The following is a 22,933-nucleotide window of genomic DNA, read 5'->3' as shown; positions in this document are numbered from 1 at the left end:
TCCTTAGATACCTCAAACAATATCACTACAATTCACGTCTATGTTCTCTGTACGGCATTTGTAGCTGATAAGTAATGATAATAATAATAACAATAAAAGCGTACTACCAGTAACAGATTTTAGAGATACTTCCCCTAAGCAACATGATAATTTAGTACTCTGTATTATGTGATTTTTCCATATAAAAATTCTCATTATTATATAGGCCCTAATCCCCCTACCTCAAGAACATATAGGCCTAACCATGAATCTGAACTAGGTTCCTAATAGTCAATTACCTGGCGAGAGGGCAGGGGGGCTCTTAATTTCGAATGCATAAATACTTGAGAGGGGACAATCAGTTTAGACATTTGCCTTACAGCCAGGGCAAACGTCCCGAAAATCTTGCGATTGGAACAATTTTAAATTTATTTCTGGAACGACACTGCCAATTTGTTCTTTTTAAGTATTAAATAATCAACTCTTCTGCGAGTCTTAGTGGATATGAGGAATATTTCCGTTGATTATATAATGCACAACACATTCCAGTTTAGTTTACCTTGTCATGAACTTACACATAAAACTCCACTAGGATCAAATGGTTTCTTTAAGAATGTTTTTCATAGACAGATTTCAATTTCACGTTGCAATAAATCAGAACTTCTCACTTGCTGAAGTTGTTCCTAAGTCACCGTTAGGCAAGCAGACTAAAGTAATCAACTATCTATGACATTGCATTACTGAAATGTCTTCCCTGCACATTTCTGTTATTTTGCATTACTGAATTCCGTAACGCTGTACGTAAGAGACAAATATACCCGCTATGGAGCGACAGATCTCCCCAGCACCGGTGAATTTGCCCATACCTTTGCTGCAGGTGTGCACGTTTGCACTGGCGAGCACAGAAACGACGGCAGCGGCAACCGGTTTCACGCTGTCTCTGCTGGCCTTGCACCCGGTGTGGCAGGACGCGGTGCACCGGGAACTGGACGAGGTCTTCGGCACAGAAGAAGGCCGCTTCAGGTCGTCCACTGCAGCAGACATCGCCCGTCTCGCAGTGCTGGACTGCGTCGTAAAGGTAGGCAGCACCACACAACCATGTCCACAGAAAATAAGACACCATCTATGTAGTGAAGCGTTCAAAATGTTAAAATGTGTGTTAATTGCTACGGGACCAAATTGCTAAGGTCACCGGTCCCTAGTCTTACACACTTAAACTAACTTAGACTAACTTACGCTAAGGACAACAAGCCTCCGACGGGGGCAGCCGCACGAACCTTGACAAGACCCCCAAGACCGCACGGCTACCACGCGCGGCCTATGGAGAAGCAACAAAGCGTATCTAGTGGCGAGGAAAAAGGCACAAGTCATTCCCGTTGCCAAGATGGTTTGACTGAACGACGAGCAGGACAGTTGGGCTATGTCTTACTCTGCTTCGGAATTTATTTTTCCTATGTTCATGTATTACGATTTTTTTTTATACCGCAGATGTTCCCTGTAGGAGCCTAAACGGATTTCTCAAACAGAGAAATTGTGAAATTCAGTTTGTCTATGACGTCCAGAAGACCGTATATAACGGCCCAAAAAATATGGTTCAAAAGGAACGAATTAAACAAGACAGTGAAAGTTGTACTCGTAGATGAATAAGTGTGAGACTAAGTTGTAAATACAAATCATTCATAAAATCTAGAGTCTTACTGTAAACTGTCTATGGCATTGTGAAACAGAAGGAAGCGTTGGAGTTGGTCACCTTGAATGCGTCTTTCAAAATTGTAAACATCGCACCTGCCAGTGTCGACAACTCTGTTTCCACTTTAAAACGTACCCACGTCAGTTTCAAAGCTCCCTCAGAAACGAAAACCTTAATAATAACGAAATAAAGATAAATGTCAGCATATGATGGCTTAACAATTCCTTGAATGCGTATAGCGGTATCGCTGAGAAAAACACTTTATTACGAAGAAAGAATAAGTAAACAATGCACTGTCCATCACCATCCCCACACTACTCCCACTCCTTTGAATTTGCCATTAATACGATTTACATTTCATTTCTCCTTGTCACGGAATATTAAATTAATTTTTTTCTGCTTTGTGTTTAACTTCTCTTGAGTTTCCTCTCATTCCCTCTTTTTTCTCGGTGTTGAAGCTATAATCAATACTAATTAATATATTGTAACAAATAAGCCCTCGGTCACAAATATTAAGTCTAAATTTTTGACTTAATATTTGTGACCGAGGGCTTATTTGTTACAATATAATTCTGACACGGTCACTGAACCTTAGCAGATATGTTCAAAGTTTTACTAATTAATATTTAAGATAATACAGGAAAACCTGTAAAATCTTATTTTTTAGCTGAAGCGACTAAAATGACGATTTGTTTAACCAGTTTCGTCGTATATTTTTTATGGACACACTAAATACGCACTGGCGAGTTATACGCTTTTTTTTTAAAAAAAAAAACTGAAGTATTTATTCATAAGTCTTTCACTGTCCTGTGACCATCCACTTTGTATAGCAGAAGCGATGATGCTTCCGTTGACAATGCAGTACTCACCTGTGTGCTGGTTGCTGCAGCTCTCGCACCGCACGCTCTGTTTTGCTCAGAGAACGAAAGAGCAGATTTTACGTGCGTACTCTGCTAGCGACATAATTTAATTTTGGCTGAATGATTTATTTTGGAGTTATAACTCAAATTATTCACGTAAAAAAGACGTATGACTAAGAGTGTTACGTAAAAATAAGACGTCGTGGATGAATGACGTTGTGAAATTGGTTGACTATGTCTGGAAATGCGAGGAGGGCCTGGTCTGGTCGGGTTGGAAGGAGGGGGGGGGGGGGGGGGAGGTCTGGACGATGGGACCGAAATACAAGGAGAGCCTGGCCGGGATGAGGAGGGAGGGGGTAGAGATCTGGACGAGGGGCACTGTCAAACAGTGAACAATAATACTTGATTATGGATTCAGGACATAATAGAACTCAGCACACCATCCTTAACAGCGTAAAACTTTGTATGATCTTTCTTCTGAGGCCATGCAAACAAAGTAGTTGGTGATAGTACAGCCTAGACTCTTATGGATTTTGCTAGAATCATAGAAACCTCTGAAGCTGTACCATAGTCTCTTGGTGTACTAGAGAGCACGTTATGGGGCACTGAACGACATACTGAGTAGCTGATTCGGTTAAGGGGTTCCATGAAAAGATGGAAAGCCTAGTGAACAATATTGTAACAGAATATTTAAACCTACTTGCATGTTGCTACGCCACATACACAATTTGTCTGTAACTTTTGATTACAGTCATCAGATAGTACTGAAATTACTGATCAGCACGCCTGACCACGATCACGAGTACAATGCTACGACCACAGTACACAGCTTCTAATCTACGAGGATTGGAACTTAAATAGTGGCAACAATTTATTCACAACCGACAGAAAAGACTTGCATGTTTGCACCTCTTACTGTCCTTCGAAGTAGTCACAAGGACTTAAGTTCGGGGAGTATGGTGGGTGGTACAGTACTTCCCAGTCCCATCGACCGAACAGAGCAGCCACAGCTTGCGCTGTATGCGCCCGCGTATTGTCATGCAAAATGATGGGTGGGTTGCGTAGAAAGTGTCGCCGCTTCTTTCGTAAAGCTGGTCGCAGGCGACGCTCCAAAAACGAACAGTAATACTATGCATTAGATTCCTAAGATGAAGGAACCACTTCGTGGCATTCGCTTCAGAACTGTTCCAGAGATTCGACAGGCAGTAGACCGCTCCATTCGCACCATCAACAGAACAGGCTCTGCTAACGGTATACTAAGGCTTCTACATCGCTGGCAACGGTTTCAACACAACTCTAATGACTACTTTGAAGGGCAGTAACAGATGCAAACATGTAACTCTTTGGTATCGGTTGCGAATAAATAGTTGTCACTATTCAAGTTCCAACCCTCGTATATCACACGATGCATCCTGGCCAAGTTGGTTACGTATGAGATTTGCAGGACTTCTGTACGCATTTCGCTCGTTGTGCTCATGAGAGAAGAAATATACTTATTCGTACTATAAAAAGTAAAGGTCATAGACTTTCTTGCCGAACCAGGTAGCTATTCTGCAACGGCAGAATCTGCCAACTGTTCTCGTTCCAGTAAGGTGGTAGCGTGTCATACGTAGACCAATGACACCATACCAGTGGCAACTTCGGTGCTCCACGTATCATTGATATTCAATGTGACGGCAAATAACAGTGGCGCATGAAGACGAACCAATATGCGATAATGTAGCAGATCACTGTCTAAAGAAACCAGCAGGCAACCAGACTTTTCCTGCATGTCTCCTAGTTAAGAGACCGCTGACGACTATCCAAATTTGAGTTCTGTTAATGCGACGAGGACCTTTCTTCGAAGAGTCGTCAGGCTTTTAGGGATGAAAGTCATTGCGTCAGGATAGGAACCCGAAGGACAGATATATGAGTCTCAGACGACGGTCTTACCGTTATCGTCTGGAAAATATCCTTATATAATTTACGATCATTTATGCATTCATTCCTTGGGCAGCCGGGCCATTTATCGATGGCGACTTCCTTGGCTGAAGGGTATGGGATGTTTCAGCGAGCTAATGCGTCTTATTGTGTTTAGAAAAATGTGGTGTTAGAAAACGGCTGCCAAGGCCTTACAAAGACTTCAAAGCACTTCCACGTGGCAGATGTACACGGAGAAAAATTAATCGGTAGTGAGATGAGGCCGAGCGATTCTTTTATCAACATATTCCAAAAATGTACCACAACAATCTTAGATTTTTGATGGCAAGTTGCATATCCAATCAACATTTGCACGTCGGAGGTTCGAGTCCTCCCTCGGACATGGGTGTGTGTGTCGTCCTTAACGTAAGTTAGTTTAAGTTAGATTACGTAGCGTGTAAGCTTAGGGACCGATGACCTCAGCAGTTTAGTCCCATAAGACCTTGCCACAAATTTCCAATTTTCCGATCAACATACGCGTCCCCTCGGTCGAGTTAGAAAAACAGCACAGGAATTAGAATGAGATTTTCACTCTGCAGCGGAGTGTGCGCTGATATGAAACTTCCTGGCAGATTAAAACTGTGTGCCCGACCGAGACTCGAACTCGGGACCTTTGCCTTTCGCGGGCAAGTGATCTACCAACTGAGCTACCGAAGCAGGACTCACGCCCGGTACTCACAGCTTTACTTCTGCCAGTATCTCGTCTCCTACCTTCCAAACTTTACAGAAGCTCTCCTGCGAACCTTGCAGAACTAGCACTCCCGAAAGAAAGGATATTGCGGAGACATGGCTTAGCCACAGCCTGCGAACCTGCAGAACTAGCACTCCTGAAAGAAAGGATACTGTGGAGACATGCTCTCCTGCAGGAGAGCTTCTGTAAAGTTTGGAAGGTAGGAGACGAGATACTGGCAGAAGTAAAGCTGTGAGTACCGGGCGTGAGTCGTGCTTCGGTAGCTCAGATGGTAGAGCACTTGCCCGCGAAAGGCAAAGGTCCCGAGTTCGAGTCTCGGTCGGGCACACAGTTTTAATCTGCCAGGAAGTTTCATATCAGCGCACACTCCGCTGCAGAGTGAAAATCTCATTCTGGAAACATCCCCCAGGCTGTGGCTAAGCCATGTCTCCACAGTATCCTTTCTTTCAGGAGTGCTAGTTTTGCCAGGTTCGCAGGAGAGCTTCTGTAAAGTTTGGAAGGTAGGAGACGAGATACTGGCAGAGCGTGAGGCGTGCTTTGGTAGTTCAGATGGTAGAGCACTTGCCCGTGAAAGGCAAGGGTCCCGAGTTCGAGTCTCGGTCGGGCACACAGTTTTAATCTGCCAGGAAGTTTCAAGCTACGAATAGTTGACCGTGAGAGAATGGATTGGAAATGGCAGTTTTATAAATTGGAATGGCAGTTAAGTAGAGATCAGTGGTTCAAAAATGGTTCAAATGGCTCTGAGCACTATGGGACTTAACATCTATGGTCATCAGTCCCCTAGAACTTAGAACTACTTAAACCTAACTAACCTAAGGACATCACACAACACCCAGCCATCACAGAGATCAGTGGTACTCTTGCAATAAATAGTGTGTGTCCTTTGTACTTTCCAGCCATAAGTTCCGCTTCGATGATGTTCTCGACAACTGTTTGACGAGCATCCTTGATCCATTACATAGTTCTGATGAGTTAGGTTTTCTGAGCAGTATGATCGGGGATCCTATTTTAAGTCTAAGGGAGTGTAATGGCACTCGTGGTACTTGCAAAGAGTTCAGAAACTCTGTAGGGAAGGTCACACTTTCTTCAACGTTTCCCATCGGATTTGTATTTTATTTTGAATATTAAAGTTGATATCGTCGACAACACTGTTTTTAGTTTCCAAAACTGCCGTTTCAAATAGCCAGTCAAGACTGGTAACGTTGTGAACAATGTCTGGATAAATTTGGTCGATGATTTCTTTTTCAGCAGTGGCGATGTTGCAGAAATCACTGGTGAGTTTAATGAGGTCGGTCGTATGGTCAGTAGGATATGGTTTCTCTGTTTGTAGAAGTTGTGGAGCAAAATTCGCTGTTGTTTCGCCTTTCAATAGTTCAGCTCTCATAGCGTTTTTTAGTCGCAGTATTTGTATGTGTGGCCAGACTTGATTTTTTTAAAGCATGCATTGATTTCGTTTGCTGATGTTGGCTGATGTTGGGAGTGTTTGTCAAAAATTTCCTAAAAGTATGAGTAGAGCTGCTCTCATCACTTGAGAATTTCCTCGCAAGTCTTGTTATGTTCTGTCCATGGCTTCGAGTGATTTTTTATGTGCCACTGTGCTTTCGCCTCTCCACATTTTAATCGTATTTTAATCAGTTTTACATATTCCACGTCAGTTTCGGAATTTTACAGGGTTTATGGAATTTCAACACATTTTACACAATTACTCAAGGTCCAAACCACCACTCTTGACGAACTGACACGTTAACAAAATGTCACATCACGTCGATCCTGTAGTGTCCTCAATTTCTTTATCATTGCCAAACCACCCCCTCCATTACTTTGCTATGGTCATATACGTGTGGACATATCGCAAATCTTGATACATTGCCTAGATAACATGACAAAAATACTGTTTCTTAGTGTATGAAGCTTTCATCTGCAGAGAGGATGTGCAAGAACTACGTACCTTAACTGAAACAATTTATAAATTAGGTAAGTATTTATTACGATTTGCCATCTCCCCCTATGTGGATGAGAGTTACAAAATATTCTCGCACTCGTAGCATAAAGTTGGAGATTGAAAGATCTTGCGAACACCTTTGATGATCACCGCCGCAACAAACGAATCATATCCACTGGAGCACTCTGCCCTCTATTGCGGAATAAGCTTCGACTTCGGTCTGCAAGGGGAGACTATTGCGAGAGGATGAGTAGAGGTAGTTCTGTGTCAGGAGACGTCCTCCTGTTTGATTCTTCCTAGTTTTCCTCAGAAGGATGGTAGTGGTACACGTAGCGTCTTGACTTGGCTCGTGGTTGGCGTCATCTGTCAATGCCCGCAGAGGAATCGCGACGTAAGCGGCCTTCAGCCCACTCCCATCAAATGACACTGCACACTTCGTTCCAGCCTGCTGCTGCACTGGCTATTCAGTGGTGGCCCCGACTACGGCTGTACGGCAATGCCCCGGCAGACAATGACGGCGACGCGCCTATTGAAATTACACACACCAACTTGGGAAGTGCCCTGTTGTCTCACGCTCACCACCATTCTTCATCATCCATCGTACCAAGAGACGGTTGCAGTGTAGTCGTGACGTTCGAAGATACTGATCTGCCGTCCATGTAGGCCCTATTCAGTCCTCTGGAATATCAGGAACACTAGTGTCCTGATCGTGGTGGGATAGAAACACCTATATGTCCTATCATCAGCGACAGAGGTAGACTTTGATGTTGAACACTGCAACTGGTGCCGGCCTCGGTGGCAGAGCGGTTCTAGTCGCTTCAGTCTGACACCGCGCACCTGCTACGGTCGCAGGTTCGAATCCTGCCTCGGGCATGGTTGTGTGTGATGTCCTAAGGTCAGTTAACTTTAAGGAGTTTCTAAGTCTAGGGGACTGATGACCTCAGATGTTAAGTCCCATAGTGCTTGGAGCCATTTTTGAACTGCAAATGGTGATTATGACGAGGTAGATACCTCTTTCAGTAGCAGCTGTTGTTGTCCGTAGCGTGCAGGAAATCCACAACAGACTTGAGCCAGACGTCACTTCCCTGCAATCAGAGAATGTAATGCGAACGTCACGTATGCCATCGATCAGTGTCACCGACTACCTTACAAGCTAAACGGTTGGGGTATGTATGGAGCGAAGTAGTGGCTAATGGTTACCCTATATCTTTCGTCATGACCACGTATGAGTTGCTATTACGAAGGAAGTAATCAATGGCTCCCACTCATATGTGTTTGCTTAAGGAGTTTGTTATAGCACAGAACTGGTTGGTAAGGGCTCTTGTTACCGCTGCATTCGCCGTAGTCTTTCTTTCGTCACGTAACGTAGGTGACACGATCCTCTCTGATCTTTCTGACCCACAAAATTCTACTGTAGTCTGCTGCCTGGCTCGCCAGAAACGTCGAGTTTGTGTTTTGCCCTGATCCAGTTTCAGTGCCTGCCTTATATAATGTTGTCATGCAACAGGTGTCCAGATTTAACCATTAGTACTGTGTCATACACGATCTCTCTAGATGCATGCATGCTGAGGCGGTTAGCACTCCTTATTGGTGTGTAGTAGATATGAGCCTCATACATTTGACATTGTTGTGGTGATATAACAGACGATATAAGACGGAAAAGAAACGTATCGTTTATGTATAATGGAGCTCCAGATTGAAGGAGTTCGTAACATTTTACGTAAATCACTTGTGCAATCAATTCAGCAGTATCTTTATAGTGTTTGTATTCCACACCAAGAAGGCACTACGAAAAGAGATATGATCATAGAATGTTAGCGTAGAACATAAACATAGAACATAAGGCTACACGGTTCGGCACTTAAGCAATCTAAAGTAGTGTGATTTCCGATATATTAGTCACATGGAATGAAACACTGTCAATACTCCAGTGCAGCAAATTCAATTTCAACATCTGACATACGTTCCCCCTGAAAGCTTTCTATTCCACCTATTATGGTAAGGAACTTTAGAACGATAAAATTTCTACCTTCTACACTAAAGGAAAAAAAAACCTTGTTTTTATATATGCACTATACAGCTTTTTAGATGTGTACAGCGCTCACTGCTCACATCCACTTACAGTATGGAAATTATGCTATGCTCGCATCAGTCCTATAAAACGGTCGTCAGCAGTGGATAATATATGAAACAAAGACATCTTATAACGAAATAGATAAACGCATAGCAATGGTGTCCAACATATGAAATTACATACCACGGTGCACTAAGAGAACAGAACACAGTTTTTTTCCACACACGTCATCTCTCTCTAGAATGCGTCAGTCGTCTACCATTAAATCATGCCTCATCACAACTTCTCAAACTGATTGCTCCATCTACTTTCTATCGTCCTTTAACGCAGATACGCATCAGTTTAGAGGCAGAGGGTTCTCTTTTCCACGAAAGCATCAAAGACAGCAGTCAACTTGTATGTATGCCTATTGCCTAAATATACATACAGCAGAATGTTGTTAAAACCATGCAGCAACTGTTCCGTAAAGTACTTGTTAGCTGACAATGGTTGTGATTGATAGAGAGTACAGAGGAGCACATTGCAAATACTGTCTGTTAGAGCTTAAAACACTGAAACAGTCTTGCATAGGATCAAACAAGTGAGCCATTCTGTAGTTGTGTACTGCGGTCACCAAGTTGATAATACAACGCTCTTTAGCTAAGAGCATTTTATAAAACTTTTAAATTGGTTGCCGATAACTTTGGGTTCACAACTGGGCTTGTGATCCGACTTATATAAACTTATTACTCTTCATTTGGTGGTCATCCGTGTTAAACAATCCATTTCGGCCATCTTATCAGTGTCGACGAAAAATAACTTTTTCTTTGGTTCCTGATGCTTCCTTATCAACATTTTGTCATATTCCTCTTGCAGTTACATACTCGTTCCTATGCACAAGAACTTTCCTGCCCCAAGCAGACATAAGTACTCCATTATATTCCCTCAATTTCCCCGCATTTCGGATTACTTTCCCTCAAATTATTCGTATTTTCCGTCAAGGTTCGTAGTTTTACCGATTTTATGGCACTTCTGCTCACGTGATCATGACGTTTCTTTTCGCCACATATACTGAAATTGCTTGTAAATGTAATACAGTTGTCAATACTCAGCGCAACTACGCAGTTTTTCTCTGTGTGTATCTGCCTGCGCTGTAACAGCATTTAATTCCACGCGACTAATGCAACGGAAATCACACTGCTTTAACATTATAGCACGCTTAAATGCCGAATCATTTAGCCATGTGTTTTTCTTCTATGATCATTTCTCTCTTCCCAGTGCCTTCTTTGTATGGAATCCAAACACTACAGCAAAACTACAAAATTGATAGCACAAGTAATTTACGTAAACTGTTTCAAACTCCTTTCCTCTGGTTCTGCATCATGCACAAACCAAATATTTCTTTTTCTTCTTAATCGTCTGTCATATCACCACGACACTTTCATATGTATCAGGCTCGTATCTAATATACACCAAGAAGGAATGCTGCCCTCCTCAGCACGCATACATCTAGAGAGACCTTGTATGACTGCACTAATGGTGAAATCGGAAAGGTCGAAGGGGCAGCTCGTTCGGAAACAGAGGGCGAAGTGCTGAGTGTATATGATTCGTTTCTTGGGATGGTAATTATCAAAGGTGTTGGTGAGATCTTTCATTCTCCGACTATCCTACGAATACGAGAATATTTTGTAACTTCCATCAACATAGAGGGCAATGGCAAATTGTAATAAATTCTTGCCTAATTTAAAAATTGTTTCGGTTAAGGAACATAGTTCTTGAACCTCCTCTGCAGATGGATGCTACATACAGTAAAAATCAGTATTTATGTCGTATGATCTTGGCAATGTATCAAGATTTGCGATATGTCCACACGTATATGACCATCGCAAAGTAATGGAGGGGGTGGTTTGACAATGATACAGAAATTGAGAACCGTGTTCCAATCTCATTGGCTCATAGCATCACGGGATCGACACGGAAGCTAAAGAAACCCGGTAAAATTCCGAAATTGACCGAGAATATATAAAACTGACTGTATAAGAATCATTTCATTCTTCAACCACTCGGATTGACAACTGTTGCTGTATAGTATTTGTGCTTTACAGGTTTAAGTCGTGCACAGTACCCCATTGTTCTACAGATAGTTATGCATTGTATGTCATAAAAATTCAATATGCACTTTCCAAAGATTTCGAGGTCAGCATGACTACCGCCTAACTCACCGAAACAGCGATTATACACCTGGGTGCAAATGTGCACCACCAATAGAAATCAAAGCTCTCGGTCTCTCTGTGTACACAGCTGTAGCCATATACTGTTTCTACATGTTAGAACAGAAAGCCGTGTATAATACTGCTTATGAAATAACAACACAAGAACCTTCTCCTTGTGATTAATAGTCTGTGGGAGAGGTTAATCGTCCAGTACAGGTGTCAAAACCTTACACATGTCCGTGGAAGCGACTTCGATCACTGTCCCCTGTTCCAGTGGAGAAATACGTGTATATTTAACGGGATCAGCACATATGGTAGTTGTCAATAGGCAAACAGTTTTTATTTCGGATACAACGGAAGAGAGATACGCATTAAAATCTTATAAAGGTCTCTGCTACGTGGCGTTAGAGAAATTTTTATAGTTTGTAGTTTTATTCCACTGGATGTTACAAAAATAACAAGAGAGAGAGAGAGAGAGAGAGAGAGAGAGAGAGAGAGAGAGAGAGAGAGAGAGAGGGAGAGAGAGAGACCCTGTGCTGCAAATGGAGACTTGGATGCCATTAGACTGTCGTATTTCTAGTGTGGTAATCATAGGAATATGACAAAGGAAAGTAGGTCATTTGATGAGAGATGTTTAAGGCAGTCATCTGATGTTGATGAATTGTAGGTGCTATGAATTTCTTAGTTCAACCCACCTATATCCTGCGTGGTTGTGAATTTCCTCCCATATATTAACGTGTTAATTTGCACTTTGTGATAGCTTTATACCTAGTCAGTGATGGGTGGAGGACCAGAGAGCCTTCTAAGTAAAGAAACAGGGCTGCTGGAATGTGATGGGATTTCAAGATAATTATCAGCGGTCTGTAACGTGGCGAGGGACATTTCTTACTCGTCGGAATCAGGCGGACTCAAATGCTATATATCGAAGACTGGAGGATACGTGAGAATACCGCAGGTGATACTCTAACGATAGGGGAGTGGAAAGGTGAGCTCTATACAGTTTATTCAAAGTATTGAAGACAAGTAAATTACAAACTTACACATACATTTCGCAAAGTGACTGAAGTGAAAAATTTAGAGGCTAATACGAAGATTTATACAGAGAGACAATCGGCAGCGAAAATTGTGTCCTTTGTTTTCTCGATAAATAAGAGGCAACATTCTTTCGTGAGTTTTTGTTGCTATAAATGGATGGATTGAAATCTTAATAGGTAGACAAAATATACATTTACATCTGTATTCGTATCTCGTAAGCCATTGTATGGTGCTTGGCGAACGGTACCGTGTACCACTACTAGGCATTCCCTTTCCTATTCCACTCGCAAATAGATTGAGGGAAAAATGACTGTCTCTGTGTGTCCACCCAGATAGCTGAGTGGTCAGCGTGACGGGTTGCCGTCCTACGGGCCCGGGTTCGATTCCTGGCTGGGTCGGGGACTTTCTCCGCTCAATCATCATTTCATCCCCATCCGGCGCGCAGGTCGCCCATTGTGGCGTCGAATGTAATAAGTCCTGCACCAAGGCGGCCGAACCTGTCCCGCAAGGGGGCCTCCCGGCCAATGACGCCAAACGTTCATTTCCATTTCCATACTGCCTCTATGTCTCCTTACGAGCGCTGATTTCTTGCGTCCATAAGCGAAATGTATGTTGGCGGCAGTAGAATCCTTCTGCAATCAGCTCCAAGTGTTTCTCAATGGCGTATCTTGAAAAGAACATAGTATTCCCTCGTGGTTCCTCAGTTCGTTACTCGAAGCATCTATCCATTAATTTGGTGGGAGACAATAGTAACGATTCCATAGAGCTCTATTCTGAGGGAAACCTAGGTCTGCAGAGTGGTACACGTCTGGGATTTAGCTGTCAGTTAACAGCTATTTTGCTATTGCTCACTGGGTGACCCTTTGTGGGGTATTTCTAAAAAAACATCTCAGAGCGTTTAGTTTGCAGGCGGGATGAGGGGAAGCATACTGTTGAAAGTCAAGGTATTTATCATTCTGAGGAGGATAGGACAATTTTTGTGGGTATGGAATCATTAACAGCTTTCTGGCACGGCGAGTGGTGGGTTGTCGGCCAGTTGCAGTACAACTCTGACGCATGGATGGAGGTTTGCGACGTGATGGAGGCAGAGGCCACTGTTCACATGCGACATGGTGGCGGGTTGGAGATAGTGCAGAGGGATTGCGGGGTTGGAGGGAATGTGTTACTGCCTCCACTCCTGACAGGTTTCAGGAGGTTTATTTTGGGACCAGCATGCCAGAATTACAAGTAACTTACTTCCACCAGCATGGAAAGGTGCCTTGAGACAATACACAATTAGCGCTGGATGGCTTCAACTGTATGACGATCGTGACCACCCATTTTGGTGTCGGAGGGAGAGACTACGTAGCCTGCGGGAAGCCTCCACAGATGTCACGGAAGCGTCTATAGCTATCACCTGGTGAGTGTAATCCAGCTACAGGAAAAAGAAATTATTCACATCTAAAGGGACCTTCACGATTAATATAATTAATTAACCTATCAATTTGATGTCAATGACGTGTCTCCAGGTAGGTGGAAATGAGGGCAAGAGTACCACAGATATCGTTTGAGAATTGGAGTGGTAGTAAGGCATTTTTTCCAGTGTGGAGAGAGCTTTTAACAAAATCTCAGTCTCCAACCTACATAGGGAAATTTGATCATCGTAATAAAATGAGCTATATTACCAAATTTATAAAGTGGTATGTAGTATAAAGCTAATATTTGCAACTCCTCTGTGTCGCTACCTTGAAAGACTTCGCAGGTGATGAGGCATTTGGTTACTTCAAGAGACTTCGAAAATGAGGTATCTTGTGACAGAGGCAGAGCATGTTCCGTAATGAGGTGAAAACGAGTTTAACATTCTAGTCCTGAGTTGCAGGACGTGACACATATTAAACTGATTAGAACAGATTTGTTTCTGCCTGATGAGAGAGTACTTAGAGGAAATATAGCCTATGTTCTAGTGTTCTACAGGATTTTTACAACAATTAAGGACACTTTAGTGATCTGAAAATGAGTGTATGGTCCGATATCTTCTGTCTTCGAAAATATCTCGTATAACAGGGAGGAATATACATTTCGAGTGAGAAATTCGAGGTGTTATGACTAAACATCCCTATTTCGTATTGGATAGAGTGTATTTTTCAAACTGAATGTCAGGGGTGCAGTTAGTTCATTTCGCTCCTGCTTGCCTCAAATTGCGCCACAGCCAACGGTAGGAGTGGTCTCGAGGGTTCAGTGACCGGAAGCTGTGGTTTAAGCCAGTAGTGAGTGGCACTTACAAAGAAAAATTCTGGCTGGAAGGCTTTTCAGGTACACAATACACTCGCTAGATGATACTGGACTAGACGGATGGTGACGGGTCAGTTCCTTCGTCTTGAGATGCCGAATTCAAGCAAGATAATGACCACAAAATATCGTACAATGTATCTGCCATGTTTCTGTTGGCTAGCATATGGCTTCCCTCTTGTGAATAGGCGTAAGTGTGTTTTATTCCCAATGCTGTTGCTACCGGAGTCCTCTATATAGGGGCAGGCATTTATAGTTGCACAGCTACTGTGCCTTACTTTTCTAATATTATTGCTAATCTTTATGTTCCTCCCAACAGCTATTCCCCAGAGTTTCAGAGATAGTTTGCTGTTCCATTATTATTAACTATTCTTCTCATACTGGGTCATTGGTCAGACTGGCTGGAACAACCCTCTAGTGCCAGACTAACAGCGCAATTATTGTGTCTACATCCAGCAGTTATTGATGACACTGGGTAGAGTTACTGTCCAGTGCTTGATCAATGGCAAAGCTCATGCTTCATAGCCAGAGAGAAAAAAATGGATTGTACCACCAATTTTTAAATTTCCCTCCAATGGGAGGAGCGAAGTTAGACTGTAACGGTTTTCTGGTTTGGTCGTCTTTGACTGTGATGTTATAGAGTGTGTCAGTATTCCAACTACAATAAAATAATGAGAGTAGCCTACATCGCAATACACCAGCGATATTCACATGTTGTTGTTGTTGTGGTCTTCAGTCCTGAGACTGGTTTGATGCAGCTCTCCATGCTATTCTATCCTGCGCAAGCTTCTTCATCTCCCAGTACCTACTGCAACATACATCCTTCTGAATCTGCTTAGTGTATTCATCCCTTGGTCTCTCCCTACGATTTTTACCCTCCACGCTGCCCTCCAACACTAAATTGATGATCCCTTGATGCTTCAGAACATGTCCTACCAACCGATCCCTTCTTCTAGTCAAATTGTGCCACAAACTTCTCTTCTCTCCAGTCCTATTCAATACCTCCTCATTAGTTATGTGATCTACCCACCTAATCATCAGCATTCTTCTGTAGCACCACATTTCGAAAGCTTCTATTCTCTTCTTGTCCAAACTATTTATCGTCCGTGTTTCACGTCCATATACGGCTACACTCCATACAAATACTTTCAGAAAAGACTTCCTGACATTTAAGTGTATACTCAATGTTAACAAATTTTTCTTCTTCCGAAACGCTTTCCTTGCCTTTGCCAGTCTACGTTTTATATCGTCTCTACTTCGACAATCATCAGTTATTTTGCTCCCGAAATAGCAAAACTCCTTTACTACTTTAAGTGTCTCATTTTCTAATCCAATTCCCTCAGCATCACCCAATTTAATTCGACTACATTCCATGATCCTCGTTTTGCTTTTGTTGATGTTCATCTTATACCCTCCTTTCAAGAAACTGGTCATTCCGTTCAACTGCTCTTCCAAGTCCTTTGCTGCCTCTGACAGAATTACAATGTCATTGGCGAACCTCAAAGTTTTTATTTCTTATCGATGGATTTTAATACCTTCTCCGAACTTTTCTTTTGTTTCCTTTATTGCTTGCTCAATATACAGATTGAATAGCATCGGGGAGAGGCTACAACCCTGTCTCACTCCCTTCCCAACCACTGCTTCCCTTTCATGTCCCTCGACTCTTATAATTGCCATCTGGTTCTGTACAAATTGTAAATAGCCTTACGCTCCCTGTATTTTACCCCTGCCCCCTTCAGAATTTGAAAGAGAGTATTCCAGTCAATATTGTCAAAAGCTTTCTCCAAGTCTGCAAATGCTAGAAACGTAGGTTTGCCTTACCTTAATCTTTCTTCTAAGATAAGTCGTAGGGTCAGCATTGCCTCACGTGTTCCAACATTTCTACGGAATCCAAACTGATCATCCCCGAGATCGGCTTCTACCAGTTTTTCCATTCGTCTATAGAGAATTCGCCTTAGTATTTTGCAGCTGTGACTTACTAAACTGATAGCTCGGTAAATTTCTCATCTGTCAACACCTGCTTTCTTTGGGAGTGGAATAATTATATCCTTCTTGAAGTCTGACTTTCTAAAAATAAAGAATGTATTACGTCGTCTGCAAGACAGTTAAATTGATTTTCAGACTAGGTAACAACGTCAGCTGTATCGATTACTCTGTTGTCTATTTCCTTACCGTCAATGTGAAAGCTGCTGGATCAAATCATGGCCTCTGTAGAGTCGGTAGTCTTCCAAGATTAGCACAGTTAAAAACTAAACAAGCATCATAAGCTGCAACTTCATCAGCAGTTTTGGAAACAAATGTTGTCTTCGGGCATGGTTTTCCTCACAGAGAGTTGTAACTTTCATTAGGATTTTGAGTTTTTACATGCAGATACTACAGTAGGAGTTCTGTATCTGCTGAACGCCGAAGTACTCTCCACAGTGGGACTGCATAAAACAGGAAGAAAACACCGCAAGGAATGAATAATGATAACAAATAAAGAACAAAGGGCCGTGGCCCTGTGCAAGCTTTTATTAATTGTTGTTTTTACGACACTTAGCAGTGAAATTGGAACGTAATATTGAAGATTTGAAATTTCAATATTAGTAATAAATGAAGAGCCACTAAAACGTGTTTTCACAATTTTGGTGGCTTTCCAGTACGTCCTCCTCTTACGGACGTTGAGATTGGTTGTGCTGAGTTTTACGAACATGAACATGAGCCTGGCGCTGTGTTTTGTAGGAGACGCTGCGGCTGTTCCCCATAGTGCCGAACCTGCCGCACCTGGTGTCTGAGGACACGCCGCTGGACGGCGGCCGCTGCGTGGCCCCGCGGGGCGCGTGCGTGCTCGTCGCGCTCAGCCTGCTGCACCGCCAGCCGGACTCGTTTCCCGAGCCGGACCGCTTCGACCCCGGGCGCTTCCTCAAGGGCGGCAGCAGCGCTGACAGGCACCCGTACAGCTACCTGCCGTTCGGCACCGGCTCCCGCAAGTGCGTGGGCGGGAGGTTCGCGCTGCTGCAGATGAAGACGCTGCTGTCGGCCGTGTTGCGGCGCTTCCACGTGCTGCCCGGCTCCAGCAGGCAGCAGCTGGAAGAGGTGGCGCTCTCCATCACGGGGCAGCCCATCTCGGGTCTCAGGGTCGCGTTTGTGCCCCGGCAAACCCCGTCGCCTGCCGCGGCACGTTCGTGAAGCACTGCGGACAGCAATAAATTACGTCAGCGTCGGGGCGCATTCTGTCTGGGAAACTATTCAGACGATGTGCTTCTTTCTGTGACGAAGACCGTCGCTTCACATGTTTTCAGCAATGCGCGTACGTACAAGTACGCAGTGTTTCATGTACATTCATCCTATTTCAAATGTCTGTATCCTTTACGCTACTGAAGAAAGAAATGGGGGTAATTTTAACTTATTTTCAAAAGAAACATCCAATATTAAAAAGAAAAAAACTTCCTAATGTTTTTCAAAATTATATTTACTTTGTTGCGAACCGGCTTTTGGCTTCCTGGGCCATCTTTAGTTGACAACTGACTGTGGCAAACACAGATATACATTATGTGCGACTTCCACAGATATTATTTGTACAGAAGATAAAAATAATGACAAAATGTTTACATAGAGAAATATTACAATAATTACATTCACTAATTAACTAATTAAATAGCTTCTCTCAGGGGCAACTCTCGAATCGCATATTACTTCTAAATTCTGTTCAAAATGTTCAAATGTGTGTGAAATCTTATGGGACTTAACTGCTAAGGTCATCAGTCCTTACGCTTACACACTACTTAACCTAACTTATCCTAAGGATAAACACACACACCCATGCCCGAGGGAGGACTCGAACCTCCGCGCCTGCCGCGGTGGTCTAGCGGTTCTAGGCGCTCAGTCCGAAGTCTGACGCAGGTTCGAATCCTGCCTCGGGCATGGATGTGTGTGATGTCCTTAGGTTAGTTAGGTTTAAGTAGTTCTAAGTTCTAGGGGACTGATGACCATAGATGTTAAGTCCCATAGTGCTCAGAGCCAATTGAACCATTTGAACCAGCCATCGAACCTCCGCCGGGACCAGCCGCACAGTCCATGACTGTAGCGCCTGAGACCGCTCGGCTAATCCCGCGCGGCTCCAACTTTTGAATCATGTTCTTCAATACCAGTGGGGAAAGGGAATCCCTCCATCTTCTTTTAATGCGTCAATATTCGCGAAGAGCAGCACCACTTTTGCTGTTGATTTGATAAAACAGCTTTACGAGTAAGGTCCTGCTCATCTTGTCCACAACCATGTCAACTATCTGCAACTGTAATGCACACTGATGCTTATGTTTCAACCCTACGTAGCAGTACTGGTTATCATCACAATCATCACGACAGTAACACTACCAACAACGCAAATCCTGCAGCTCATAGTCTGAACATTATTCCTATGAAATTTTATATCTATACGATAAATAGCTTAGGATTCCCTCTAGACTGGCTCAAGTAGTGAAAGTTTGATTACTGCCACTCTGTACATCCTTCATGCAGTGTATTGTTTACGTTTACGCGCTTACATGTGCGACGAGATTTCTTTTTTCCAGCATCCGATCGGTAGCGAAATTAAAACCACAGTGAAAAATCCGGTGAAGCTTTGCGCAGATGTGTTGCGCAGTTTCTCTAGTATGAGCATATATCGCACACCGTCGTACTTCTCAGGTCTGAGTGCACAGTGAGCAAATGAAGATGCCTAGAAAGTCAGTGTCTCCTGCTGTGGGGTTTCTCCTTATTTCCAGCAGATCACCGAACGAGGTAGCGCAGTGCTTAGCACACAGGACTCGCATTCGGGGGGACAACGGTTGAAACCTGCGTCGAGTCATCTAGATTTAGATTTTCTGTGATTTTCCTAAATCGCTCCATGCAAATGCCGAGATGGTTCCTTTGAAAGGGCACACCCAATTTTCCCCATCCTTGACACAATCCGAGCTTGTGCTACGTGTCTAAAGACCTCAATGTCGACGGGACGCTTAACTCCATCTTCTTTCCTTCCCTTTCGCGCAGATCATACAACTTAAATGTCATGTGTATCCTTCTTCATGACAACTCTCGATCGCATGTTGCAAAAAGATTCGACGAAGACGCTCCTGCAGAGTTTTCGAAGAAGAGTGTTTGGCCACCCACTAAGCAGCACGGACTTGGCTCCCTCTGATCTTAATTTTTTTGCTCCCATCAACCGCTGGCTGTGAGGATAGCATTTTGGCACAATTAGCTGCAGAATAGTATGGGGAATCGGTGGAAATCACTGGTGTCTCCCTTCTATGATGAGGGTATTGGGAAACTGCTACCAAACTACTAAGTCGGAATGCCTACTATGTAGAGAAGTATCTGGAAGGTGAAGCTGAATGTCGATTTTCGCGACTTTCGCGATCACCAAGAGGATACAAAAAATAGCCTTCATGCAACCTGAGGGTACTATTTACAATTAAGTTCACGAAAAATGTTTTCATTTAACTTTCTCAAATGTACAATGCGCATTTCACGGTACACACGACATGCTATTTATCGTCAAACTCGTTCCATATTTTCTTACACGTTGATGGAGCTACTGCACTGACTTCTGCTGTTATAATCTCTCTACAAACTCAGAAACGAGCAGGTACGTCCTCATTCTAATGACGAAGCAACACAGACACTTCTGCATCATACTTTTTCGGTCAGTGGTGACACAGCCCGCAGACACTCAGGGAGACACAAAAAACGTTCATACTATACGGAATACAGAAATTGGCTATGCAAGAAACGCAGTTGTAACGCTTTTCCGAGGAAGACACTACACCCACAATTAGTGTTGCTCGGTCTACAGTTGTTTTAATATTGTGGTCTGTCGCTGTTGTGTATGTAAACTGTTTCTTATTCTTAAATTTCATGTATGTCTGTGCTGTAATGTGAACCTAAAAATGTTACTAAAAATAATTGCAAAACAATAAAACTATACGAAATAAGCTATCTTGTGAAATTCTGTTGAGAGGCACCCACATGCCTTGCTCATACTGTGGCATCAAGCAGTCAGGTCTGCGAGACGAGTGGTCTGCCAAGCGAGTGGATTTATTCTTATTTCTCGAGCAACATCAGTGACTGATTATGAGCTCTAGTACCCACAATTAAGCTACAAATTATTCTCCTGTTTGAAAATTACGCAACGGAAACGGATAACGTACATCTATTAGGAATTTACACAACCCTGTTCACTACGCTCTGGCAATACCACATTTTCTTTCTTACCCGACGACTTTGATCAACACGTGGCCATCGCACTGAATATGAATGGCGCACACATTATAAATTCTGGATATCATTACTACACACTGTTCTAAGAACAAGGCCACCAATCTTTTTCTTTTCACAATGTTTTTTTATTCCGATAAATTCTATTTTGATTCAAAGATAACCTAAACACACCATCACATTTAATACAACAATTACACATGGGAAACTCCGTCCAGTGGGCATGGCTTTACATTGTTGATTCTCTATCTTATGGTCTCATAATTATCTAACGCTACAGTGCACTTTCTGGATAGGATGGTGGATCTTTTGCTATATCTCACACTTCGACTCTCACACCCATCATCACGAAAATTTACTCCAGACCGAGCTGTACCAAAGGGAACATGCATAACCCACTGCCTCTGAACCTATCTTGCTACTCTCCCATGCAAACCACACATACTTTAATTACATGAAATACATCACACTGGCAACATACACTCCTGGAAATGGAAAAAAGAACACATTGACACCGGTGTGTCAGACCCACCATACTTGCTCCGGACACTGCGAGAGGGCTGTACAAGCAATGATCACACGCACGGCACAGCGGACACACCAGGAACCGCGGTGTTGGCCGTCGAATGGCGCTAGCTGCGCAGCATTTGTGCACCGCCGCCGTCAGTGTCAGCCAGTTTGCCGTGGCATACGGAGCTCCATCGCAGTCTTTAACACTGGTAGCATGCCGCGACAGCGTGGACGTGAACCGTATGTGCAGTTGACGGACTTTGAGCGAGGGCGTATAGTGGGCATGCGGGAGGCCGGGTGGACGTACCGCCGAATTGCTCTACACGTGGGGCGTGAGGTCTCCACAGTACATCGATGTTCTCGCCAGTGGTCGGCGGAAGGTGCACGTGAACGTCGACCTGGGACCGGACCGCAGTGACGCACGGATGCACGCCAAGACCGTAGGATCCTACGCAGTGCCGTAGGGGACCGCACCGCCACTTCCCAGCAAATTAGGGACACTGTTGCTCCTGGGGTATCGGCGAGGACAATTCGCAACCGTCTCCATGAAGCTGGGCTACGGTCCCGCACACCGTTAGGCCGTCTTCCGCTCACGCCCCAACATCGTGCAGCCCGCCTCCAGTGGTGTCGCGACAGGAGTGACTGGAGGGACGAATGGAGACGTGTCGTCTTCAGCGATGAGAGTCGCTTCTGCCTTGGTGCCAATGATGGTCGTATGCGTGTTTGGCGCCATGCAGGTGAGCGCCACAATCAGGACTACATACGACCGAGGCACACAAGGCCAACACCCGGCATCATGGTGTGGGGAGCGATCTCCTCCACTGGCCGTACACCACAGGTGATCGTCGAGGGTACACTGAATAGTGCACAGTACATCCAAACCGTCATCGAACCCATCGTTCTAACATTCCTAGACCGGCAAGGGAACTTGCTGTTCCAACAGGACAATGCACGTCCGCATGTATCCCGTGCCACCCAACGTGCTCTAGAAGGTGTAAGTGAACTACCCTGGCCAGCAAGATCTCCGGATCTGTCCCCCATTGAGCATGTTTGGGACTGGATGAAGCGTCGTCTCACGCGGTCTGCACGTCCAGCACGAACGATGGTCCAACTGAGGCGCCAGGTGGAAATGGCACGGCAAGCCGTTCCACAGGACTACATCCAGCATCTCTACGATCGTCTCCATGGGAGAATAGCAGCCTGCATTGCTGCGAAAGGTGGATATACACTGTACTAGTGCCGTCATTGTGCATGCTCTGTTGCCTCTGTCTATGTGCCTGTGGTTCCGTCAGTGTGATCATGTGATGTATCTGACCCCAGGAATGTGTCAATAATGTTTCCCCTTCCTGGGACAATGAATTCACGGTGTTCTTATTTCAATTTCCAGGAGTGTAGAATACATCACAAGGAATAGTCACAGCGTTAGAATCACTTCACTGCCACCTTTCCCACTTCAATTAGTATTCATTCGAGTTTCACACGACACTGCCCCACTTCGTAAC

The 22,933-nt window shown here is 43.8% G+C and overlaps 1 protein-coding gene across 1 annotated transcript in view; it reads left to right on the top strand.

Moving 5' to 3' along the window:
• The window catches only part of LOC124606153 (cytochrome P450 4C1-like), a 71,279-nt gene extending 52,789 nt beyond the window's left edge, over positions 1–18,490 (top strand). Inside the window, exons 6-7 of the mRNA XM_047138117.1 lie at positions 857–1,057; positions 17,412–18,490. Of these exons, the coding sequence (XP_046994073.1) occupies positions 857–1,057; positions 17,412–17,858 (648 nt within the window). The 3' untranslated portion in view covers positions 17,859–18,490. The remainder of the gene's footprint in view (positions 1–856; positions 1,058–17,411) is intronic.
• Positions 18,491–22,933: the final 4,443 nt, after the last annotated feature.

This window comes from Schistocerca americana, chromosome 3 (genome assembly GCF_021461395.2).
Source record: "Schistocerca americana isolate TAMUIC-IGC-003095 chromosome 3, iqSchAmer2.1, whole genome shotgun sequence".
NCBI lineage: Eukaryota > Metazoa > Arthropoda > Insecta > Orthoptera > Acrididae > Schistocerca > Schistocerca americana.
This window is presented reverse-complemented; position numbering and strand designations above follow the sequence as displayed.